General features: G+C 44.2%; 2 protein-coding genes across 2 annotated transcripts; one reads left to right on the top strand and one right to left on the bottom strand.

The window, feature by feature from the left end:
- Nucleotides 1-6,976: 6,976 nt before the first annotated feature.
- hhex (hematopoietically expressed homeobox) lies at nucleotides 6,977-12,458 on the bottom strand. The gene is made up of 4 exons (XM_068754684.1): nucleotides 12,098-12,458; nucleotides 9,316-9,494; nucleotides 7,316-7,366; nucleotides 6,977-7,222 (listed from the first exon to the last, which is right to left on the bottom strand). The coding sequence occupies exons 1-4, from the start codon at nucleotides 12,456-12,458 to the stop codon at nucleotides 6,977-6,979; spliced, it is 837 nt and encodes a 278-aa protein (XP_068610785.1).
- Nucleotides 12,459-17,566: 5,108 nt separating this feature from the next.
- Nucleotides 17,567-26,262, top strand: lrrc45 (leucine rich repeat containing 45). The gene is made up of 17 exons (XM_068754452.1): nucleotides 17,567-17,795; nucleotides 17,886-17,947; nucleotides 18,016-18,086; nucleotides 18,970-19,148; nucleotides 19,607-19,735; nucleotides 20,176-20,288; nucleotides 20,385-20,443; nucleotides 20,648-20,725; nucleotides 21,817-21,952; nucleotides 22,760-22,837; nucleotides 22,962-23,073; nucleotides 23,175-23,245; nucleotides 23,681-23,773; nucleotides 24,053-24,145; nucleotides 24,242-24,415; nucleotides 24,616-24,763; nucleotides 25,394-26,262. The coding sequence occupies exons 1-17, from the start codon at nucleotides 17,567-17,569 to the stop codon at nucleotides 25,588-25,590; spliced, it is 2,022 nt and encodes a 673-aa protein (XP_068610553.1). The 3' UTR covers nucleotides 25,591-26,262.
- The last annotated feature ends 42 nt before the right edge of the window (nucleotides 26,263-26,304 follow it).

The following is a 26,304-nucleotide window of genomic DNA, read 5'->3' as shown; positions in this document are numbered from 1 at the left end:
GCGAGAGCCGGTGTTCCTGATGTCATCGGAGCATCAGCATATTCATCCATTCACGTTGGTCCCGTGGTGCGCATGCGCGCCCCCGAACACTGTCCCATCTTCACAGCATCACTACTAGTCAGGTTAAAGTTAGTGACTTGCTGTTTGCTGGTTGAAATGCAGCTTCAGATCTTTCTAACGAGCCCCTGATTGTCTCTGTGTGCAAAGAACTCACGTTAATAACTCCGTGCGTAAAGTGTGAGATGTCTCTATCAGCCTCACACGCACGCTCCTCTCGCGTTCACGGCTTTTACCGGAGGACAGCGTATATTTCTGCGCGCCTCCACTTCAGTTAAAAGTGTCTCCAACTTTAATCATCCGGTTGCGCAGCCATGGGACCATCACGCGCATGCAGGGGACATTTACATATGAGTTGCGCATGTAAATGAGGGCGTGGACAGGGCGGGGTTGGGTTCAGTTCCACGTTGATTGGGATGGCTGAAGGATTGGATTCATGTTCTCAGAGATCTGGATTTACGCCAAGTTTCAGCAGGAGATCCACGCAAGTCCTGATGCACGAGGCTGCTGGTGCTTGGTGTGAATGAGGCCTTACATTGAGGAGGTCAAATATGGACCAAAACACAACAGTCAATTTAGTGGGAAGTAATGGTCGTGTTTAAAATCTAATAGAATCTTGTTTTCCTATGGAGGGAAGCATGGTGGCGCATTGGATTCCTTCATTTTATACTCATGAATATAATTGATCACGATTGCAAGTCTTTAGAAAGCTGTTTGCCCCCCCCAGAGTACATGAGCCATGTTTGTTCTGTTTCAGCGCAAATCCGTACACGGTCAATTTAACTGCTAGTTTCTTGCACTGAAAGCTGTGCTCATGACTAAGTGGCCCCCCGCTAAAATAATTATTCTGTTAGCCGGATCCCACTCTGGGTGTCAGTGCACCGATAATGATCGATCTGCTACAGACATTAGTAGAGGATTGTGTCTCAATCAGAGAAGCGTGCTGGACACCAATGGCTGACGCGTCTTTATACCCTCTGAAAGGTCAAAGGCAGTGGGATGAATAAACTTTATGCTGCTCCATGCCTGCCCAGTCGTAGCTCAGATCACACTCTGTTTTGGGCTCGGCTCAAACTATTCTTTTCCTTTCTGTACATCTGTACATCCTGTATGACCTCCACTCATCTTTTACGTTTTGTCTGTTTACTCACAGAATATTTCACGTTTTTAATAAAGTTACTTAAGTGGTGGCAAATGAAATGGGAACGAGGTGAAATGAACCATCAGACCATTTCGTGACCTTGACCATCCCGTCGTTGCTTTATGCTCCTGAATAGCCATGTCTGTTTCTTCTTAGGCCCCTCTCCTTTCTGTCTCTCTCCCACTGCGTCCCTGTGACTGCTGGTGACACTAGTATTGACGTACGCCGTGTTTTCTCTCATTAATTTATCAGTTGAACGCGGGAGGGAGGCCTCACTCGGGCAAGAGATAATGGCTTCCATTTGGCCACGGTCAACAGTCAACACATTCCTCAGTCGTTCAAATATAACCACACATTAACTTGTGTCCACTAATAACAGACACAGAGAGAGAGAGAGAGAGAGAGAGGATTCAGGCAAAACAGAGGGTTTGATCCAAAAATCTGTTTCGTTTGTTCCAGAGTTCAATACCAAATGATCAGATTTAGAATTTGGAATAAGAAGTGCAGAGATGCATCAGGATGTCATCCAGGTATACATGAACAAATGAGTTAATCATGTCCTGCAACACGTCGTTAACTAAAAGCACTCGGAGAACGCAGACCTCCGCCAAGCACCTCAGTCTCCCTGTACTGTGATTTACACCAAATGTAATATTTATTTATGGTTTCATGGTTAAGGAATCTAAAAATATATCCCGGATTCACATTGATATCATTATTAGTTTAGAAGTTATGAAGCACACTTTCAGTAATGGTGGATTCTTCTGGATCCAGATCCAGAGCTTTTGTCCTCTGCTAATTCCAGCATCTTGGTGAAGGCAGCAGGAACAGAATCCTCCTTTGAGGAGGTAATAAGAGAGACATTATTGAAAGGTCCAAAAACTAAATATTTTATGTGAATATTTACCCTGATTTCACCTGGATCTGTCTCCTCAGGTATTAAAGATAGAACTAGAGAATACGGAACGACACGTAGAACAGGAGAACCTGTAAACACTGAGGAACCAGAGAGGATGTTCTGGCAGAGAACTGTCCAGAGAGTCAGCTGATCAGGTGAGATGTGGAACAGGTGCGTCTCGTTCAGTTCAACAATGCCCCCGCAGCTGTGCAGGGCAGAAATCAACCTGCAGCAACAGTCGCCATAGCAACCCTCACAGATGGGGTTTTAATTAGCGGTGTAAAATTATCACGCTAATTGTGATGAATTAATTACAGTCATATAAGTGCTTCAAAATACGAATACAAAAAAATTAACATGCTAAAAGCGGCCAAGACAACATCAAATCATAGCAGCAGAACCTCAGCATCTTCATCTGCTCCACTTCTAGCTCCGCCTCCTGTCTTGTCCTCAGAGCCACTGTCTCTAAGCCGTCCATCATGGCCGTCCTCACCACTGTCTCTAAGCCGTCCATCATGGCTGTCCTCACCACTGTCTCTAAGCCGTCCATCATGGCTGTCCTCACCACTGTCTCTAAGCCGTCCATCATGGCCGTCCTCACCACTGTCTCTAAGCCGTCCATCATGGCTGTCCTCACCACTGTCTTGTAGACCTGTCCCTTCGTCCTATCACAGAGCACACCTGATACTTTCCTCCCCCCGTTCCAGCCTGCCTGCGCACGATTCTTCACCTCCTTTCCACATTCTCTCCATCACTCTGCTCTGTTGACCCGAGGTACCTGAAGTCCTCTCCCTTCTTTACGTCTATTCCTTGTAGCTTCACTGTCCCCCCTGGGACCTTCTCATGTACACACATGTACTCTGTTTTACTCCTGCTCACCTTCATTCATCTCTTTTCTAGAGCAGACCTCCACTTCTCTAGATTCTTCTCTACCTGCTCTCTGCTCTCACTGCAGATCACAATGTCATCTGCAAACATCATATTCAAAGGAGCTTCCTGTCTCACCTCATCTGTTAGTCTATCCATCAGCATGGCAAACAAAAAGGGGCTCAGAGCTGATCCCTGGTGCATCCCACCTCTACACTAAACTCCTCTGTTACTCCTGCTGCATACTTCACTGCTGTCATACATGTCCTGAACCACTCTGACATACTTCTCTGCCACTCCAGACTTCCTCATGCAGTACCACAGTACCTCATGCAGTACCACAGTTCCTCTCTAGACACCCTGTCAGGCTTTCTCTAGATCTACAAAGACAGAATGCAGCTCCTTCTGACCTTCCCTCTACTTCTCCATTGCTCTCAAATCAAGAACTTATCAAATGTCCATTTGACAAATATGATACAAATTGCTCAAAGATTTTCCTGAAATACCAGCTTATCTTTTCTACTTGTAAAGCTGTAATCTCAGTTTTGTTTTATCTATATAAGGATGGCATCATGGATGGCATCACCGTGCTTACATCAAGAAACAGCGGGATGGAGTTGTGACCTCTTATCAGTCGCCACGATGCCATTTGTCTCACTAACAAGTCAGTGACTGTTTTTGGTTGTTAGAGAGCTTGAATGTCTGAAATGTTTCATCACACATTGAATAGCTCTTTCAAGTTGTGTGTGTGTGTGTGTGTGTTTGAATTGATCCGATCAGCGGGCACTTTGGAATCAACTAGTCATGTGAAGAATATTTCACCCGCCATCTGTGTGTGCAATGCTTCGAAATGTTGACTTTACTTTGTACAATTTGCGAACTGTTACACAATCCAGAGGCTGGGATCAATGTGCGTACTGTTGGTTTTGGAATGGCCTTCTGTGTGATGCCATTGAACCTTCGTAATATAACTCAAACAAGGCTGTGACAGCGATTAGCTTTAATCCTTAAACATCACATTTAAATCAGCCCCTCACTCCGTCGTCATCTTCAACAACTCTCAACGATTGTCCTCATCGCTTCCGTTAAAATGTACTGTGAAGATCCTGGACGATCATACAGCTGCCACCTTCATGCGGTCCCGACCATCCTGAGGGTTCGCTCAATCATTAACCTAATCTACTTACAGAAAAAGTCCTACTCACAGTGTTTACTCGAGAGCTCAATGAGAAGCTATCTGAAGTCGAATGTGGTGATGGGCCAACCATTAACATGGACTAAACTGTTTGCTAATCTCTGGTTGCCTTTGAGCCCTTAGAAAATCAGAAGAATGGAGAGCAGTGGTTTGGTTTGCATCTGTAAATTCAACCTCTCCTTGGGGGTGACCAGGTTGGACAGGATTAGAAATGAGACAATAAGAGGGACAGTGAAGGTTAGACGTTCTGGAGACAAGGTCAGAGAGACCAGACTTTGATGGTTTGGACATGTCCAGAGGAGAAACGGGGACTATATCGGTAGAAGGATGCTGAGGATGGAGCTGCCAGGGAACAGGTCTAGAGGACGACCCAGAAGAAGAGACATGGCCGTAGTGAGGGGGGACATGAGAGTGACTGGTGTTGGGGAGGACGATGCAAAGGACAGGGTGAAGTGGAGAAGGTTGCTTTGCTGTGGTGACCCCTCACGGGACAAGCCGTCAGTTCATCGCAGGGTCATCCTATATTCTCTGGTTCATCCATCCATCCATCTTCAACAGTCTCAGCAGGGACTTCCAGACCTCCCTCTCCCCAGACACCTCTTCCAGCTCTTCCAGGGGGATACAGAGGTCTTCCCAGGCCAGCCGAGAGACACAGTCTCTCCAGCGTGTCCTGGGTCTTCCCCAAGACCTCCTCCCAGTGGGACATGCAGAGAACACCTCGCCAGGGAGGCATCCAGGAGGCATCCGGAATAGATGCCCCATCACCTCAGCTGACTCCTCTTGATGTGGAGGTTCATATTTATATCTGGTTCATTTTTGTTATTTATGTTTCCTGTTTTAATTTATTATTCACCCATTTTTAATCTGCACATGTACAGCACTTTGTATGGTTGTAAAGTGCTTTATAAATAGAGTTGAGTTGAGTTAATCAAATCATTCAGAAGAAGAAATCTCAGTCTTCGAATGTAGATAAAAGCGTATTTCAGTCTCGCGCTTTGGTGCAGGCGGCTGAACGAACTGGTGTGATCTCCATAATGCCCACTGCCTGCATAGACTGGACAGGATGTGTCTACATTCATTCATTCATTCATATTCCAACCGCTTTGTCCGTTAACGGGTCGCAGGCCAAGCTGGAGCCTATCTCAGAAGGGCGAGAGGCGGCGTACACCCTGGACAAGCCGCCAGTTCATCGCAGGGCAGAATTTTTACATACATAGTCCATTTTTGTTTTATCATCAGACTATTCAGGATGTACAAATATATTTGGCTATTATATATTGGGCAGTTTTCTGTGCCACAGATTTTCTATATTATGTTTCTGGATGTTTTGAAACTTCATCAGCCATCATATAGTTTAAGTAGTTTTCTTTCAATTCACTGTTCTATAAACATGAATATCCAAATGCTGTTATTTCCCTTGTAAATGCTAAAGAAAGACATTTTGTTGTTTACAAAAAAATTATCTCACTTTACAATTTTTACTTACTCAGTTTAATAATATGGGATTCTGACTCAAGCCCCATCTATTATTATATTTTAAATGATGAAAAACGACTTCATCTATTTTCATGTCGTGAGTAAATGAGTCAAATTCCAGCTGGTCCTCACTTAACAATGGAGTTACGTCCCACAGACCCCGTCGCTAAATGATTTCATCGTTAGATGAAACCCCCGTTGATTGGCAACTTGGCCAAGATTTTGTGTGATAAAAAATGTTATACCCTGCGATGCGCTGGTGACGCTTCCGGGGTGTACCCCACCTCTAGCCCATAGAAAACACACGTGACCCACAAGGCGGCTAAAGCAGGCATTAAACTGAATGAATGAATGAATGAACTAGAGCGCAGACCTCCACCGAGCAGCTCGTTCCCCTCATAATTAGATCTACACCATCCACATGGTTGATCTGGATCAGCATCAAAAGGTTCTAGATTGTTCTTGGTATATCTTTATACACCAACCATGAAACGTGAATCAGAGTTGAAGTGTATTTTTAACTGATTCTTGAATCCATTAATCGATTTTAATGTTACAATGTAATATTTGTTCCTGCCTCCATTCTGGATCTGATCCAGATGAAATTCGTGAATGTGTAGGATGGGGATCCTACATAACACCCGCCTTGGCAGAGGTTGCATACGTATATTTATACTGCACATATGTACGTCCTCACTCACAACTCGGCAGCCAGCGCATTCTGCTCATCGTTACGGCGATTCCTTTGCCACTAAACACACTTTTAAATTTCCGAAAGCACGTCGTAGCTCCGAATCGTCCTTAAGCAGGGACCATCTGTACCATAAAATAGTTTATTTATAAGAAGGAACGAATTTAATGAATGATTGAATGATTTTTTTTTTTATTTCAGTTCATTTTTCAATGAAACAAGGACAAAGTACAAAAAAACACAATCATACAAAGGCTTTTTACACTGACGAACCAAAGGGGGTCGTTTGAAGCAAAGGCTCATTTATAACCTGCTGCTTTTACTCACTAAGAACCTTGCCTACTTCTATTAGATATCAACAGCAAGAAATCATTTGTCCTGCGTTGATTATCGCATGAAGGCAATGTCTGCAGGAATGAGGAGCACCGAAACATCTCGTCCCACAGGGCTGGTGTTTTAACAGCGAGGGAAACCGACACAGCAGAATATATGCAATAAGACACAAATGGAAACGGTAGTCCATTCTGAACGGCAGTGGAAGGAACTAGTCTATTGTCCCGTCTTTCATTCTGTAGTTAATCAAAGGCGTCGCGTAATCATCATCCTCTCGGCATCGAGCTGGCAGCCCGTCTCAGAACGGTCCAGTGTGGACTACGCATCATGCTCGATGTCCAGCTCCTGGTCTGTATCATCTGACACATCATAGTCCAGCTCCGTGTGGGGTTGCTCTGCAGACACAGAGAGCACGCAGGGGCCCGTTGGCCCCCGTTGGCCCGCCGGGGCCACGTGTCTCTGCTCCGGACTCTGGATCCCAGAAGGCTCAGTCGTGTCTCCTGTATTATTCCTCCCTGCAGAACTGTCGTCCTCCATCTCCACCTTACCTCCCTGTGGATTCTCCTGCAAATGAAAGTCGTTTTTGGTGTTACGGGGGCCGTGCTGCTGGTCCTCGACCCGCCATGGGTCTCTTCACAATCTATCTAAATCTCTCACCTGTTTTAGTCTTCGCCACTTTGCTCGTCGGTTTTGGAACCAGGTTTTAACCTAAAAGACAAATCACAAAGTGAAGCAATCAGAATAGCTTTTTGATTTTGATTAACTATAATCTATTTTAAAGAACCACAGCAGGAAATACGGATGGAAAGAATCAAACTGCAGAAATAGTTGAAACGAGATGCATAAGCTACCTAGCCACCACCCGCTGTGCCTCGTCTGTTTAATTTAATTAGCTTCCTGTAACGTCTACAGAGCTACGATGAGGATGATGCAATAGTGAGACCAGTCATGTTTTATTTGGCAGAACATTGTCGGCACAATTCTCTGTCGTGTAATTTTAGCCTACCTCACATATTCATGGTAAAAACCAACAACTGTGGGGGCTAACCTTTGAATTGATTATTATATTAGTTGTAGGACGCCATCAATCCATCGATTTTTACCTCGTTCCGCCGGCGCTGGGTTTGTCTGTCTGTCTGTCTGTTAGCAACATAACTCAAACGTTACAGATGGATCTGGATGACATTTTCAGGAAATGTTGCGAATGTTTCCAGGAACAGATGATTACATTTTGGTGATGATCCAGAAGAGATCCTGGATTCTGGATCAGTTTGAAATGCCCATTAAAATTACAGTCAACGGAGATTCAACATTTGTTCCTCAATATCTCGGTTGATTATTGATCAATGTTTATTTGACACAGTAATGTAGGGCGGGGGTCTCTATCTCACCACCGAATTTCATCTGGATCAGATCCAGAATGAGGTCAGGAAAAATATATATATAATTTTAACATTAAAACGCATTTATGTATTCAATAATCAGTTAAAAATACAGATCAACTCTGATTCACTTTAACTTTTCATGGTTGGTGTTTAAAGATACCAAGAACAATCTAGAACCTTCTGGTGCTGATCAATGTTCCCTCTAATTTTTAATGCGTCTGAGCAAACACACAGACTCCCTTAGCAGTCCCTTGGACAACTTTGAGCAACATGATAGTAATACATTTTATTTTAAATGCACTTTACATTTAAAAGCAAATCTCAAAGTACACAATAGTATGAAAATAAATAACATAAAAACAAGTGATAAAAATCAACAAAAATAAAACAGATAAAATCAACAAGGAACGGATGTGTGTACTGGAACTCCGTTTAAATGGCGTCTGTTAGATGCGCAAAAACATGTGAATCTCATCATTAGCCGGAGCAGCCGGTCACCGGTCACTGACTCACCGTGGAAAATAGCACGGAATGAAGTTTTACGTGTTTATCTTATTTTCAATTTAGGTTGGATTTTTCTTTTTGTGCGAAACGTAGATTTTCGCTGCGCAAAGACCGTATCAGCTGTGCGTAATTACGCACGATCGCAACTTCGAAGGAACGTTGGTGCTGATCCAGATCACCATGTGGACGGTGTAATGAGCTGCTCGGCGGAGGTCTGCGCGCACATTCACGCACAACGGACGCTCTTATGCTTCATCTGGATGAAGCTGCGTCTCTATCACGCAGCTGAGTCGTCGTTTCATCCTCGGTCTGGTTTCATTCTTGAGTAATAAAAGCGGGAACAGCTCGAAAATAGAAAGCTCTTCCTTTCTGGCGTGTTGCGCAATTCATTTTCAGTCGCGTCTCATTTTGAGCAGACGAGTGAAACAGAATACAAATACACACAAATAACACACACATGTACACACAAATAACACACACATATACACACAAATACACACAAATAACACACACATACACACACAAATAACACACACATATACACACAAATACACACAAACACACATCCCCGCATGTTCACCCGGTTGATCCACTTTTGTGGAGGTCTTGAACTCCAACTCCCGTTTCCTGATATTTTTTATTTCGTCAATGGACAAAAAACAGACACAAAGACGCGCGCACGCGCACGCACACACACACTAACGTCCTGTGTGAATAAAGTGAGTAATAATGTAAATAACCCGCTGACGTCACGGACAGTCACTGTACCTGTCTCTCGCTGAGCTGCAGCATCTTGGCCAGACGCTTCCTCTCCGGAGGTGAGAGGTACTTCTGGGTCTCGAACTTCTTCTCCAGCTCGATCGTCTGGTCGTTGGAGAACCGAACCTGGCCGCCCTTCCTTTTATGTAAGGGCCGCTGGATAAAGGGCGTCCACAGCAGAGGCTTCCCTTTAGATAGGGGGGAAGCAGGGCCGAGAATGAATGTGACCTTCACACCTGCTCGGGTCCAGATGCCCACTATGGCACCATTCATTGTGGTGCAAGCACATGATGAAGGTATGAATTAAAATAAAATAAAAAGATGCAGCAGTGATGGTCAAGATAGAATAAATGGCAGCAAATAATATAAAATAAATACAACATAATTTAAATTGTTCAATGGGTTCGTTGGAAACACAATTGAAGAGATGTGCGGATGTAATCAGGGCTGTTTTTGTCTTGTCTGGTTTCCCCTGCTGTTAATGGGCCGCGGCGAACAATGGCCGAGCCGCCGGCCTGCTGCAGGCCGCCTCTCAGGAAGGTCGTGACAGAGAAAACTATGGGCAAATATCCGCTGCATGCTTCCTGCTTTGTGCTGTGATTATACACGATGACATCCAACAGGCGCGCATGTCCTCACTTACACAATGAGAGGCTCGCTGCGGTCAAAGAGCTTCTTATTGCTTCTCTTTTCCCAAAAGTGACGTTTTCTCAAAACAATCCAAAAGAAATGGCGAGAAAGGCACTAAAGCTTCTAATAGTTAGACAAGATCGATTATTGAGCTGAAAGATAAAGATGAAAAAGACATGCCTTGTTTTATACTGTTAATATAAGTCTGGTCCGACGGCATTATTCTAAAACCTCGGAGTGCATTATAATTACCTTTTACATATAGGCTCGAGAAAAGCTATAAAATACGTGGCTTGGGAATTAGAGTCCGTTTTCAATACAAAATCATCATTAAAGGGAAGTTTTAGTCGACATGGATGTTTCAGGCCTAAATAAATACTGAGCTAAAATCTGGATCATCATTAGAATTCCTGAGCAGGTTCCGGTCAGATTTCTTTTTCCATTTAGCTCCAGAAGATTTTATAATTTAATGTTTTTGTGTGACTTGTTATTAGTTTAATAAAAAAAAAAGAAGCTATTAAATCTATGAAATATGTATAAATGTAGCAAAAATAAATAAATACAAATACAGCAACACATAATAAAAAATAGTGTGTAGATTTAGCAGGACAGGGACGGAGTTACCGTGAATTTATAACATAAAACCGTCAGATCTCTGCTCCATGCAGAATTAAAATAAATCCAAATGGTCCTCAGAGAGCAGCGACGGACAGCCTCGCTATGCAGGTGGATTTCCTAAAAGTTTTGCAATTTGTTTTGCAGTTTTAAAGCTTTTCCAAACTGTGCTAGAAACTAATTTAAGTGTATACTGGGTAAACGCACAAAGGTGAAATACATAAAGATAAATCTATGCGCGTGTGTTTCAGGAAAAGAAAGTCACCTGCAGGCCTTCGCGTTATTTTATCTTAAAGCCCTTTATCTTAAAGCACGCATTACTGCCAGGAGGAAACCCGAAATAAACAAACAATTAGATTATACCGCACATTTAATTTGCTCTAACATATTAGTATAATTGTTTGACTTTAAATTCCACATTTGATTGTGGTTCTATTTAAGCCGAGTCTTGATGCACCTCTTATCCCTTTATTTGTCCATTCTTGAACTTTTCTAAATCTGCTTCTTCTTCTTCTTTCTTTTTTTTACCATCTCTGCTCAGATCCCATCAGAGTCGCCTTGTTTTTTGTTTTATTCTGCTCACTCCGCCAAGCGTGCAGAAAGTCAGCCGCACATCCTCGCATGCAGGTCGGGCAGAGGAAGTGCCACAATATGTGAAAAACGGACCCCGGGCTATCAGAAGCCGAGTGTTTCCTGAATGTGTCTGTATTGAGGATGTCGATAAAATAATCAGCAGTGTGCAGCGAGCTCCCGAGGAAGCGGCTGGCCGGGGGGGGGGGGGGGGGGGGGGGCAGGAAGGCATTGGACGGCTTCTGAAACCAGATTTACTCCTATCGGCTTCCGCCACGAACGGAAAAGACCTGGCCCGTTGAGCGCAACACAAAGTCAGACTGTCACTTTGTTCTGGAGAAGGTGTCACGTTTCAATCCCAAACGGTCTCCGATCGAATCCAACAGTTTCAATCAATACTTCAGCCAAACCCTGAGTTCTGATTCCTCGTGCTTGGCGCGCCACTGGTGGCAGAGTTTAGGCCTGTCGGTCCAAATATTCAACCGGAGACCTAAAATAATGTTATTATTGACTCTAATGCACCCCAAGATATAGTCCCTGAAAAATAAGGAATAACACGATAGAGATAGATAGATAGATCTTTAAAAAACAATCCTCAAGAGTATATGAAACGGCGATGTACGGGGAATTCTGAGAGAGAGAGAGAGAGAGAGAGAGGGATTCGTTGACATGATTTAGAGTGCAGCTCGTTTTAGTCATCATGCGTTGCTGCTCTGATGTTTCAGAACAATGGAGTCAGGAAAAGAGTCAAGGTTACATGTTACCCCCATCCCAACACACACACGCACACACACACGCACACGCACACACACACACACACACACACACACACACACATGTCAGTCACGATTAAAACGTGAATCCTGTGTCTCCATTAGGGGCTGAAGTTTGTTTTGAGTTTAAAATGTCTCAACGCGACAATGAAAACATGCAAAACAGGATTTACAGAAAGTTTTGTCAAACTTGCCAAACTCACCCAGACAGTCGTGCCTGAGCAGCGCGTGCGCGTACTCGCCCATGGAGCGGTGGTGCTGCTGGTGGAACGGGTAGAACGCGCCCGCTGGGCCGTACGTCACGGCGCCGTGGGCCAGCGTCGGGTGGAGCGGCGTGGGCTCATAAATCGGTGTCCGGTATGGATGGATGAGACTCGTAAAGGATGAATTGGGAGACGGAAGCGACGACGCGGGGACGATCGGAGCGGAGCAGGACGCGGCGCAGGACGCGGAGGGCGAGGCGGCGGCGGCGGCGGCGGCGCTCATCCCCAGAATGTCCTCGATGTAAAAGGGCGTCGGGGGGGGCGGCTGGGTGGGGGTCGGCGCGTAAAGCGGGACGCTCATGGCGTCGCTGCGCACTGGAACTAAGAAGAAGAAGAAGAAGAAGAAGGCGGCCCTCCCCTCTCCAGAGTCTTCCTCTTTGTCGGAACTATCAGAAGATCTTATTTACATGCTGCGAACAGCTGGAACTTCTAACCCGACTAACTTTTAACCAGCGCTAACCCGACTAACTTTGGACTAACGAGTCTTTCCAGGCTGCGCGGAGACGGTTGGGGCTCTGATGTCCATCAGCGCGCCATGATGGACGGACTGATACCCGCTCCGACTGCTGGGGCCGTTATCTAGCCGCAGCACGCAGAGGGAGGAGGACAGCGGACCGCCGACTTCCTGCAGGTGGGCCGCCGCGCGCTCTGATTGGCGCGTTCGGCGCTCCAATCGAGCGGCACGGCGATCAGACCGGAGGGGAAAGACTGTCCCCCGAGAATCCGTCCCCGCAAGTAATGACGTGGAAGAGGTCTCAAACAGAAGCAGAGACGGTTCCGGTGATAATTAAAAGAGAATTCAACACAATTCTGTCATATCTTCTTTAAAACAAACGGAGTTCTGCAATTCTGAGCAACAACCCGGATCCTGAAAAACGGACCTTTTTCTGCTAATCTTGAGACAGACTTTTAAAAAGGAGCAAGAATGAAACTTAAAACACAATAAGGCTCTAACTTTGCTGCATTCCAATTTACAAGAGGCCCATTAATGACTTATTGCAGTATAACAAATATTGTGGTATTTAATGCTACATTATATGTTGATTTTTTTTTTTGAGTTTAAAAGCATTATCAGCAAAATATGTAAGGCACAGACGATAAACATAAATATATTGCTCCAGATAACATGCTGGATTATTAAAACAGCCACTGGGCCTCGGCTCAGTGATCGATATCTTTATCTGTTAGCCAGCTTCTATAAGAATTAAAAATCATTTGTAATATTAGTTACTGGGTTTGAATGTTCAGTGATGCAGAATTATTTATGTTTTCATGTTTTAATATCACATCATTTAGCATAGAGGCGTCCAAACATGTTCAGAATGTTCCTGTCACGAATAACGAATTCAGATTCCAGTCCCTGATTACAGTGTTTCATCTGCGTGACCAGCAAATGGGCTCAGATTGATAATATCTAATAAAGGGAATCAAGCAATCAAGGGGAATCGATAATAAGTCTTTTATACCGAGGTTTTCATCATGGCAGGTTGTTGGTTCGATTCTGAAACCAGGAGATGTGGGCTGATGAAATTTACATCTTTAGTGTCATTAGGTCACGCAAAGCGTGTTTCACTGATCTGAACGTTTAAAATACCCAAAATGTTGCCTATAGTCGCTTCAACATGCGCGTCGGGACCCTAAACTCCAATAGAGGAAGACATCCAGATATGACCTCTGGTTTTACGCGCGATCCATGTGTGGCGTTGGGAATATGGGGCCGAACGGTCCGACCTTTGCCGACAACGCCACTTTAGGACTTGCAACCTAAAGATCTATTTAATTCGCCCCGTTGGTCCCCAGCACGTTTCAGCGGGTTTCCCCACCCACAGGTCCGCTCACAGTGATGACCAGCACGGCATTAGGAATCCAAAATATTTATTTAACGCTCTAAAAACTTCCTTAAAAACACTCTATGAACAAAACTAACAAAAGAAAAAGGAGAGACAAAGCTAACAAATGAAAAGGAGAGACAAGCAGTGACAGTCTACGACCAACCTGCCCTCGAGACGGGGAAAACGTAAATGAGGACCTGGAACGAGGGAGGGGAAGCACCTATATACGCCCCCCCCAATCAGTGGTAAATGGGCCACAGGTGCTCCCTCCCACACCTGCCTGCCCAATTAACCCCAATCATCCGGTTACGCGCTGCGCCCCGCGTCCTGCAGCGCGCCGCTGAACGCCGACTTGGACTCTTTGCGCTCTCCCTGCACCACGTCTCAGCGCGATCGGCCCGATGTTTATGACTGGAGATGTTAATCGATTGAATGGCTCACTTAGTGCGTGTTTATCCGCTCACGCGTTTCCGCAAAGTGTTAACCAATAACCGATGACTTCTCTGTTCCAGAGCGCGGCCGTGCGCGCCGCTTCCAGGCTGCAGCTGCGCGTTATGGCCCGGCGTGACCGTTTATTGCCAGACTTCGTGCACAAGTCACGATTCGGCGCCGCGTCTCTCTGATAACGGAGCTGCGCCACAAACAAGGCAACCCGCTTCGATTTTCGGTGCGTCTTTTAAGCACGCGACCCAAACGGGCAACTTTCTAACGGTTGTAATTTAGATAAAGTGGAATCAGAGAACAAACATGGACGTAAACAGCCGTGAAGACATGAAAGAAGTGCCCAAACGGCTAATATTTGGACTGCGACAATGATTGCAGTTCATCGATCCGGCTTGCTTTACGCGGCACTAGACTCCTGTCCAGAAACGATTGATAACTTGTCCAGAGGCGCTGCGGCTCTTCGGCCGCTGGCGCCAGTCACCGACGCGTAGGGGAGGATCAGGCCCCGCAGCCGCAGCCGGGCCAGACAGAGTCCCTTTGTTGTGTGGGATTCAAACCCGCACCTACAAGGTTGAGCTGCTGCCGCGTGTCGCCTCTGGTGCAGTTAAAAGTATTATTACACAATAAAATATCAATTCTGTACATACTGTGTTTCTAATAAGGATAACATTTCATTTTATTGTGTCAGGCTACATTCTTTTGTTTCGACATTCTGACCTTTATATCGGGGTGATATTATACATACATATTATATATATTTATTATATATACGATATAGATTATATACAGTATATAATAAATATATAGATTATATATAGATTATATACAGTATATAATAAATATATATATTATATATATATATATATATCACACGATTTTGTTATGTTAGCATAATGACAATAAAAACTCTTGAATCTTGAATATATAATCTGATGGTGTGTGTGTGTGTGTGCGTGTGTATGTGTGTGTGTATGTGTGTGTGTTTTGCACATATGACATTTTTCACACAAGGCAATAAATTATATACTATAGGATTGTGTATCACGTATTAATATAGTGTCACAGATGGTGAATTATTCAATCAATCAATCAATCAATCAAATCTTTATTGCAGACACAATGGTCCAATTAAAAAACACCCATAACATTTACAAAGTTTACATAGTAAGTTAATCGCAATAACAAACTGTAAATCACAATTAATACCAGTTCAAAGAATGTGATACTGATAATACAATATTAGCAGAGTGTATATACATATATACATATATATATATATTTAGAATATTTATTTATGTTTTCGCGAGAAATCAAAACAAATGTACAGTATTGTGTAAGAACCGGAATGTACAGATCCGATTGTTGTTCCTCGGCTGTTTTATTCTTTCTCATCATTTTCTTGCTGTTTGTCACAGATTGGTCGTTGCCATGGTTTTAGTCAGAGGATGAGGATATTCACTAAACCTGCGTGTCCCCCACGCAGCACCGATGTTTCTGTCCGCTGTGCAGCATCACCAACTTCACTTCAAAGAGAGCCTGAAGGCACCATCATCGTGTCTTCCTCAGACAGGGAGCGTCTCGTTAAGCGGTGAATCATCAATGAAAGCTGACCCCCAGCTAATGACCCTGACCCCAGAACACACTGGTCTGATTGCATATAACACATGAAATGAAGTGTGATCTATTCTTATTCTTTTCTTTAAAGCAGCACGTATGGCATAACTTCATGCCCCATGCGGATTGTCTGCTCCTTCCTGTTTTTTGTTTCTTGACTTTAATTGTTTTCTGAAGAATTTTGGTTGGTTAAATTTCCCGGTTGGTATAAAATTTAGGCTAGTCATAAACTCTTGATTCAAACTGAACAAGCATGGAAGTAGATAATTTTATTTTGGCATTTGTTTCTCTGTGGAATATATGAGAATGTAAACAAATACTGGCGTTAAAGACTGTTTCTTCTTTTCTGCAGTTACAGATTTGGGGATTTCTATTAATTGGCTGACAGACTTCTTCTTTACCTGCTTCTTGTATTTCGCCATCTGCTGGTTCAATAAATTACCAATCGTGTCTTTCAACCTATCTTAAAATAAATAAATAATAATCTTCAGTGTTTGCTAACATTGTAACATTCAGAGGCGATTTGGAGAGATGAGACAAGAGGTGGACAAAGGAGGACATGCAGGATTCAACAGTTTAGAAATGAGGAACAAGCATTTTCATTATAGATTACACTAAATTAATGATCCAAGTTCCTAATAATAAGAGAGAAGTTCCACAAATCAGAAGACAAAAAATAAAAGATGAAAGATGAAGTCTGGAAGCACAAATCATGAACAAACTTCACATCATTGTACCGCCATTCCAGCAGGTGGCGCTGAAGAAGCAGAAGAAGCAGCAGAAGAAGAAGAAGACAAAGAAGACGAAGAAGAAGAAGACTTCTCAGTTACTTTGTTTACTCTGTTCAGTTGCTCTGTTTGACACAACGTAAACGTAAATACCAGATGTTTTAAAGGTTTGTTGTTCCAAATATTAAATGTGAATTATTCCGAGTGTGAAGTTCAGACTGAGACATTGTAGTAGAAGGTATCGTGGATTATACAGACACGTTCTCTCCCTCTATTGTGTTTAAGAGAGCGCTCGGACGCGGCTTCATCTTTATCGAGGAATAAATTCCACATCTTCACCTCGCCTTTGACTTACGTACAAATCAATCTATGACAGGAGCTGATACGATCCTCAGGCCATTTGTTATTAACTATTACTATTATATTCATGGTAATAGCACCTGTGTCCTGTAAGAGCATTGATATAGCACACTCGAAAACAACCAAAGCTAAGCTTAAAGATAAACAGGGCAGAGAGACATAAGAAGTGGCAGCACTACGTCTGAGAGAGAGAGCAAAGGTCAGACTTTGGGAGGGACTTCTGAGCAACGTGCCGATATCTGTAACACGAGAATAACCTACGAGATGTGAAGATTGTGTTGCATTGTGAGCTAATCCATCTATTTATTGCCTTGTTCCCTTCTTTGTGAAGGACCCCCCCCCCATCCAGTCAAAGGGTCTTGAAGGGAAGAAAGAAGACGTGAAGACATGGATGCGTTTTCCATGTAGGAAGGAGAGACTTGTGCTGTAGAATGGAGGACTTCAGGCAAACCTACCGGCGTCTGTGTGACGAGGCGGGCCTGGAGCCTCAGGAGGGCGTTGTGGCTCAGCTCCAGGACCGCGAGGCTTTCCGCTGCTCCCGACTGAACCTGAGTGGACAGGGCCTGTCTTCGGATGCCTGCGCTGTGCTGGCGAGAGCCCTCCAACACGATGCGGTCTTTAAAGAGGTGTCGCTCAGCGACTGCATCCTCACTGAGGAAGGTGAATACGTGTTTCGTTGGTGCGTGAGATTTGATGGCAGCCAGTATGACGTCACTGAACCTGCTTTTGGTTATTGCGTGTGCCACTTAGGTGCCAAAGCACTGCTTGCTGGACTGTTCTACAACACGACAGTGCAAGTCCTGGATCTCAAGGTAAGTGCGCCGATGGACTGTTCTAATGGAACGCGCAAAGGTGTTTGATGGAAAATGTGTCTTCACAGGGGAATAACTTGAGGGCCGAAGGGGCCAAGGCGTTGGGGAAACTTTTGGCACATAACAAGACTCTGCGGAGGTGAGGATGACTCTCATGTGATGCTCATGTGGGCGATGAAGCTTGAAGGCGTGTACTGTCCACTTTATTTGATACACCGTGCTAGGATTGGGTCAGACCTGCCCATAAGGCTCTGGAAACATGCCTCTGAGATGTTGGGTCATATTGAACATCATTGCTGAACATCCATGCCCACCTCATCCCAAAGGTGATCTATTGGATGAAGACTGTACTATACAGTGAATTTGTCATGTACAAGCAACCATATCTAAAAGGTTCTGAATTCTTTGCAAATGTTGCCTCTGGTTGGAATTCTCACTGGATTAGGTTTTAGTTTTGATTGAGAACCAAGATCATCCAATGAAAATCAACTTGATGGTGCTATTTAATATGCTGAATTATGAAGCATTGATTTTTTTCCCTTTTTTTTTAAGTCGATCTGCTTTCACAGTTTTTCTTCATTTTGAGTCTGAATAAAAGTATTTTCTTCTTCTTGTAAACTTTGTGTTCGGGGAGAGATTCTGGCTCGATTCGACTGTCAGGCCACCGGCTGACGATGACTCAACCTCTGGCGCGACCCTTCATCCGAGTCGCCCCACCTATCATTCCTCACAGCCCACTCAAGTATAGATAGAACTGCCACGAACTGACAGAAATATTCAGAATGACTTTCTCGGATTTGTGAACTCACAGAGCAAAAACGAAGAATCCGTTTCAGAGCTGACGAAGAGCAGTGAAACGTCTTGAACCAAAAAGGTCCAGCTGATTCTTCGTCTTTGCTCTCCGTGGTCTACCTCCACTTGGATGACTGAGAAGCTACACAGATTAGAGAATGGATACATTCTAAAGGAGGATTTCCCAGGACCCCCGGTGGTGCCATGCTTAATACTTGTGTTGTTTGCAGGCTGGTGTTGGAGTGGAACGCTCTGGGGATATGGGACGAAGGCTTCTCACTCTTGTGCGAGGGTTTGGCTTCTAACACTGGGCTGGTACAGCTTGACCTCCGCAACAATCAGATCAATCACCGTGGAGCATCTGAGCTTGCGTTGGCCCTTAAATCCAACCACACCTTGGAAGTGCTCGGTAATACGCCATAACAAACGATAAATAGCACAACGTTTACTCGTAGAATGATGAAAATGGGAGCTTTGGCCGAAACAAGAGAAGCCCCGGAACTGTGGGCTGTCGGATTCCAAAAATACATCAACTCTGATTCACTTTGACTTTTCATGGTTGGTGTCTAAAGATACCAAGAACAATCTAGAACCTCCAGATGATGATCCAGATCTCAGTGTGGATGGTGTCGATCCAATCAGGAGGGGAATGAGCAGCTTGGTGGAGGTCTGCGCTCTCTGAGTGCTTCTCTGGTTAGCCATGCTATTCAGGCGAATTTCGTTGATGATCCTGACGACAGCGTGCCCACGGAATGTACCAACCTTCACACGATCGATCTCTTGAGAATGATAGAACCCACAACTTGGAGTGGTAAAGAACAACTTTGGTGTTTGTGTTATGACTGTCTTTGTTCTGGCCCTTCACAGACCTGAGGTGGAACAGCATCGGTCTGCTGGGGGGCAGGTCCCTCCTGGAGGCGCTGCAGAAGAACCGGAGTTTGGTGCAGCTGGAGCTGGCAGGAAATAACGTACCGAGCGACACACTCAGAGCACTTGGTAAGGAACGTGTGTGTCGCGTTTCATGTTAGCGCAACACAAAGCTGACCTGTTCTACTCTGCATTGCTAAAGTAACCTGTCTTCCTCACTGAGAGACCAGTTACGCAAAAAGTGTATTCGCCTCCACGGCAAAAGAAAGTCAAGTGAAGTTTTCTAGTCCACAAAATATGCAAAACTTCATAACAAAAAAGCATTTCAATCTTCTGTTTTGATCTCTTTGTCGAATATTAAAATTAGTTTGATGATCTGAATCATTAAAGTACCTTTGAGGTTCACTCTATAAAGGTACGTCTCGTCTTTTTTCTTAGAATGTAATCCTTTTTATTGTATTTTGTGGACTTGAATTTGGTGACTATTGCACAGTGATGCAGGCTGGCATATGAACTGAAGAGCTCTCTTCTCTTTTCACCCTTTTGTCCCGGTTCTTTAACCCTTTAAGAGCAGACAGCAGCACACAACTTGGACAAACAGTCCACCCTGAGAGAGACCCACGGCAGGAACCTGGTCCTCTGCAAGGAGCTGAATCAACTGAAAGAGGAAAAGGGATGGCAGGTGAGTGGAATAACTCTTTAACTCGGGTTGTGTGACGGCACAAATATACGTCTGGTGTTTGTGATAACTGCTGTGGTTTTTCTGACTGTATTTTAGTTCCTGAGGCAGACGGAGACCATAGACAGGCAGAGGGATGAAATGGAGCGCTCCAACAGGTGAGTTTAAATGTTACGTCTCACAGCCTTTTGCTACCGACAACAACAACGTCAGTCTTTCAACTTTAACCTTTTACATTCCTACTGGAATGAAACTAAACTCTTAGCTAAGCGTTCATTCCTGCATTATTCCCTCTGCACGCACTCATTTTGTATCCATAACTTCACGGCTATAACCTTATTGCTTCTCATCTGTTTGATTAGATCCACTTCCATTCAGATAGGCCAACTCCAAGAAGCTCTGAATAACAGGAAGTCAGCTGTCAACTCTCTCACTGCCAAGTAAGCATTTCATTTCTTTTAATTCCAGCTGCACAACCTGAAGAACATTTCCACGGTACATGTAGATGTTACCTGCGTGCACGCCTAACTTCCTCTGCTACCCATGTCCAACAGCCACTACTAAATAAAGCATCAAACCCATGACCACTTCCTGCTTGCCCTCCACAATAAGAGCTGTCTTCTTACCTTCCAACACAACATGCACATGCAATAATTTAAACATGCAAAGAACTTGTGGACTGGATATAACACTGTTAGTATATATAAATCAAAGAGTTTATAAGCTTGAGACGGATCGTATGGCAGGTTTGCTGTTTTGTTTTGCTTGATTGCTGATTCTAATGGTTCAAAAAATATTCCCAAAAAATTGAAGGACAACCCGGCCTGATGTACTCGGTAAATAATAACCAATACTAAATTATAAGTTACTTTGATCCAGGGTACGAAGTATCCAAGTGATGTACTACTACTAGATATTAACTATACGTTCATGTATCTTCTACTAGGAGATATGGGAAGAACAGACGAGCACAAATAGGAATCGAACCCGGCACATTTGTGCTGTTAAGCAACAGCACTACCCACTACACCACCGTCCCGTACACATTTGTTAGCCTGTTAGCCTCCCTTTCCAAAAACCTGTTTACCAGTACCTACGTCTATTGAATATTTCGTAAAATTTTAAACCTAAAATACGACGAATACACATCTGAAAGTCATAATACGCTTTTTGCTTTCCCCAAATTACTTTAACTTTATACTACTATTTAAAGTTTAAAAGCAAAGCGTCTACAATATGTTATTTTCATTATTGATCTGAGATGATACTAATACTTCATTAATTGTCACAAAGACCTTAAATATATGAACATATATCTTGTTTCTCTGGATACTTTACTGGCAGATATTCAGCTTTTATTTTTGTGTGTTCGTTCAATAAATGTTTGTTCATATCTGTGGAAACTTTCAAGTCGTCTCAACGCGGTCACGGAACTGAAGAACGGAAGCTCGTTCTGTTCGGCAGCGTTGCGGCCTAAATGGCGAGTAGCTGCAGTATCGTAACTTTGATCCCGTGATGTTGTGACGTACAGACTCCAGATGAGAGAGGCTGAACTTGCCTTCTCTGAGCAGAAAAATCACCAACTGGGAGAGTTGCTGACGCGGGTGAAAGCTGAGAAGGAAGAACAGACGGAACGGCAGAACCAGGAAAGGATGAAAGAGCAGGAGGTACAAATATACATATATATACCAGCCGTGCTGCGTTGCAAATACACAGTATTTCATGTAGAATGAATGGACAAACTAAGAACGATGATGAACTTTTAATGGGGTGTCAGGTTTGAAGTTTCTTCTAGACCAGGGGTGTCAAACTCATTTTCTCCAAGGGCCACATCAGCATTATGGTTGCCCTCAAAGGGCCAGTTGTAAATGTAACATCGTGTAAATGTAACTAAATGTAATGTAATGTAAATAAAATGTAACTACTCCTTAACATGCTGCTAAAAACTGTATTTACTACTACATACTTAATTAAATTATAAATATTACATATGCAATTGCATAGTTCTAAAAATATATCGATACCTTACTGCTGTAAAAATATCCGCCGAGGTTATGTAATCGCCGGCGTCTGTCTGTAATTTGTTCTTCAATATCTCCATTGATTATTGACCGATATTTAGGGAATTTAACACAGTCATGTAGGGGGGGGGCTCTATCTCACCACTGAATATCATCTGGATCGGATCCAGAATGGAGTCAGCAACAAATATTTAATTTTAACATTAAAACCCCATTTACAGATTAAAAATCAGTTACAAATACACATGAACTCTGATTCACTTTTACTTTTCAGCATTTTACAAAAACAAATGTCTGCACAAAGCTCTTGCGGGCCACAAAAAATGACGTGGCGGGCCACATTGGCCCCCGGGCCTTGAGTTTGACACATATGTTCTAGACAATAAAGAAAGCCTCGCTATGTTGACACCAGCCTCATGATAACCCTTTTAACCTTGTGTTGTCATTGTGTAGGATGGCGCACTCACACAAAGTAAACTGCTCAGAGAAATCCAAAATCTGACAGGGACCAACCTCCAACTCAAGAATAAAGTAAGAATAATGTCCGACCTAAACGGAGTGAAATTGTCCGATTATTTTACGCAACCGCGGCAAATGGCAAGACTGATGAACGCACGATGTTGCATTATGAACACTGAGTGCAAACCTGTGTGAGGTGGCAGAGATGGAGCGGAAGTCTAAATCTCAGCATGAGCAGATCTTTGAGACGAGGCAGGAACTGGCCAAAAACACGGCAGAGTTAAAGTTGCGGCTTGCACAAGCAGAAGGTGACGCACACTAGTACACACTTGTACATTACTACAAAAGAAACAAAATGTTCTGCACTGATTACTGAGCTCAGGTTGCTTATGTCTCACCCTGCTGACAGACCGTCTGGAAATGGAGAAGCAAAGGTCCAAGAAAGCTCTGGAGGACACGGAGCTACTGCGTCACAAGGAGGTGCTCTAACGGCCAGAGACGTGTACAAGTACTTATTGTGGTATTGTCTCGTGTACCTGAGGTCAAGGAAAATGGAAGGAGGCTTCTGTCCAAAATCTCACGATACATGGTCCCATCCATCCTGTCCTCAACACGGGCCAGTTGTCCTGTCCCCTTTGCAATAAAGCAAAGTCCCCCCCAAACACGCCGGTTGGAGTTTACACCAAGAAGTTCTATTTTGGTCCGATCTGATCACATGATTTTGAAGCTTAGTGCTCCAACACAGCCACAGCTGATGGACAGTACTGCCGAGATGTTGAGCTTTTTATAGAGCGTGGGGCCATTCCCATCCGGAGCCGAATAGAAGTGCAAGGAATTATCGTCAGGCTGTTAACGTGCACGATCACCCGCGTAGAATGAAAAGATCAGACGCTAAAATGTGATATTGTGTCGCAGGTGGAGAATGTGAATCAACGTCTAGAAGACAGTGGGAGATCTCTCCAGGAACGCATCTTCAAACTGGAGGGACAACGGAAACAGCTGGAAGAGGTCTCAGTTTCAGATCAGTCGGACCCATGCGGGCCCCGCCTCAAAACTTACAGGACATAGAGGATCTGCCGCTGACGTCGTGGCACCAGATACCACAGAATACCTTTAGACGTCTCGCGGCGTCCGTGTCTCAATGGACAGCAGGCGGATCTAGACTATTAGGCAGTCCAGATCTAGTCCTCATTTTGGATCTTAGGGAACACCAGCTGCACCGTTTATGAAGCACATGCACTGTGAACATGTAATTACGGTCATGAAGTCAATGCTAATTTGTTGTAGGAGCTGAGTAAAGCCAGAGCGTCGTGTATAACTGAGAGGGCCCAAGCAGAGGAAGAACTGGGGAGGCTGCAAGCTCAGCTGCGTCTGGAGGAGGTGGGTTAGAAACATTCCCCATTAAATGAGACTGAATGGATCAGCCGTCTGTTCTCCACCACCCATAGTTCTTTATCCCCCCCCCCCTCTGAGCAGCAGCAGCACGTGTCATCCTTGATGGATAAGCTTCACTCAGTGCGTGCATCGCTGCAGGAGGTGCAGCTTCACTGTTCCCAGCAGAAACAGATGATCTCTGAACTGCAGGCCAAGAACAGCCAACAGAGCATTGAGACGGACGCTCTGCGTCGCAGGATGGAGGAGCTCCAGCAGGTTGGGAACCACCAGCTTCTTATTGCATTTGAGCTTCTTAGCTGCATTCCAGCTGTAAGACTTGGGGCAGCAAGGTGGCACCGTGGGTAGCGCTGTCGCCTCACAGTGAGAAGGTTCAGGGTTCGATTCCTCTCTGAGGGTTAACTTGTGAATTCCAAATGGCCACAGAAGCGATGAATGAAGGGCGTCTGTTACTGCAGGAGCTGTCAGGCAAGGAGCAGGAGAAAGTGGCCGAGGTCGGCCGGGTGAAGCTGGAGCTGCAGGAACAGATCGGACATTTGCATGCAGAGCGGACGGCACAGGGAGGGCTCAAGGAGAAAATCGGCGCTCTGGAGAGAGAGCTTAAAGGTGTGCTCCACAGATCACTTTATGCACTTTAACCTGATTGTAAAAGTATGCTTCTTGTTTCCTCGTGATGCACGCCTGTCATTTGTTCCATATCGAACACGTTTTACCTCCACAAAGTCGTTAAAGATTTTATCTGCTTTGGTTTGTTTGTCCTGCTTCATACAGGTTTCTATAAATAAAACTGTAGGAATAGATTTTATTACATTGTTAGGAGAGGTATGACCCGACCCAAAGAATAATAACATAACATTTTGTAAGGTGATCCTGAGCATGATCTTCATCTTGAGGTGTTTTAGGGGCATTTAATTTCTGACTTAATTTTTAAGAACTGGTTCTCCAGTTTGGGGTTCTGTGGACGGAGTTGTGCTCGTGTCCACAGCTAGTTTTTACTTTCAGCTTATTGCTCAGACTGAACACGCATGGTGAGGTCAGCCATTGCACTGGAACATCCAAAAGACGCAACAGCTAACATTAGCATGTTCTCAGTGTGGAGAGTTGAGCCCTCACATTAAAAAAGGCCCTGATTTGTTCAGAAATAAGTATTTTATGTAAAGTAACCAGGTCAGTATGTTTGCATGTATCATGTCTTAAATATGCAATGTTTCCTTTCTTCCCTATGTCCTGCTGCAGTACTTAACAGTAACCATAGAGAGGCGCTCTTTGACAGAGAGAGTGAGATGTCTTCCGCGTTGGAGAAGCTGCGGCTGAAAGAGGCGGAGATCCGGAGGATGAGAGAGGACGAAGTGCACAGAGCCAGCTACCTGCAAAGTGCCTTCGTCACATGCTACCAGCGCTCTCCTCCCCTTCACCAGAGCTCCAGCGAATGATGCACGGAGCTGAAGCAGAGGCCCTTCAGCTGTGGCCCCCGGCCCTCACTGGGTCTACAAGCCAGCTGAAGCAGAGGCCCTTCAGCTGTGGCCCCCGGCCCTCACTGGGTCTACAAGCGAGCTGGACTGTCTGAGATATTAGAATTAATGACTGGCTGGAATCAGTGCAGGGAAATAAAATCATCAGGGAAGAAAAAGAATCTGAATTTTTTAAAAACATTTAAGGACGTCATTCTTACTATGAGTAAGGGTACCTCACTATTAATTCAGTCCAAACCTCGGTACTGTGGTTCCAGAGCTATACTCGGGTTCTCCACTCCATCCCTGTTTTGGGATGCCTCAATGAAACTATCGACTTTTGAACTATGACTATACATGAAATGATAATATTTTGCCAACACAAATGTTTCTTATGAAAATCTCAGAAACAGGTGAGTTTTATCGATGTGTAGCAGTAGCTTTACACGATAGTCAGTGTAGTATTCCCATTCCGCAAAGTTCCAACCCTGAGTTCCAATTCAGGTTGCCACATATTTGTGAGGGTGTATTGCAGTAACGTATTTCAAATATAGAACATTCTCCTGTTTTTGCTGATGCTCACACATAAATATTGTAAGTTCTCACACACGACATGTTCAGGCGTCTCTGTTGGAAACTGTGTTTGCAATAAATGTGGACGTTTCTGTAAAGTGGAGTTCCTTTAGCTGTTTCTAG

The sequence above is a fragment of the Brachionichthys hirsutus genome, chromosome 21 (assembly GCF_040956055.1).
Source record: "Brachionichthys hirsutus isolate HB-005 chromosome 21, CSIRO-AGI_Bhir_v1, whole genome shotgun sequence".
In the NCBI taxonomy this organism is placed as follows: Eukaryota; Metazoa; Chordata; class Actinopteri; order Lophiiformes; family Brachionichthyidae; genus Brachionichthys; species Brachionichthys hirsutus.
Note: the sequence above shows the minus strand (reverse complement) of the source record. Positions and strands in the feature narration are given on the sequence as shown.

Bases quoted from the DNA above. Each gene is read 5' to 3' on its own strand.
- hhex (XM_068754684.1), bottom strand. From the start codon at position 12,458: ATGAGCGTCCCGCTTTACGCGCCGACCCCCACCCAGCCGCCCCCCCCG. The intron at 9,495-12,097 runs GTGAGTTTGGCA...CCCTATCTAAAG, and splicing joins GCTCAGGCACGACTGTCTGG to GGAAGCCTCTGCTGTGGACG. The intron at 7,367-9,315 runs GTACAGTGACTG...TTTGTCTTTTAG, and splicing joins TGCAGCTCAGCGAGAGACAG to GTTAAAACCTGGTTCCAAAA.
- lrrc45 (XM_068754452.1), top strand. From the start codon at position 17,567: ATGGAGGACTTCAGGCAAACCTACCGGCGTCTGTGTGACGAGGCGGGC. The intron at 19,149-19,606 runs GTAATACGCCAT...GGCCCTTCACAG, and splicing joins CCACACCTTGGAAGTGCTCG to ACCTGAGGTGGAACAGCATC. The intron at 19,736-20,175 runs GTAAGGAACGTG...TAACCCTTTAAG, and splicing joins CGACACACTCAGAGCACTTG to AGCAGACAGCAGCACACAAC.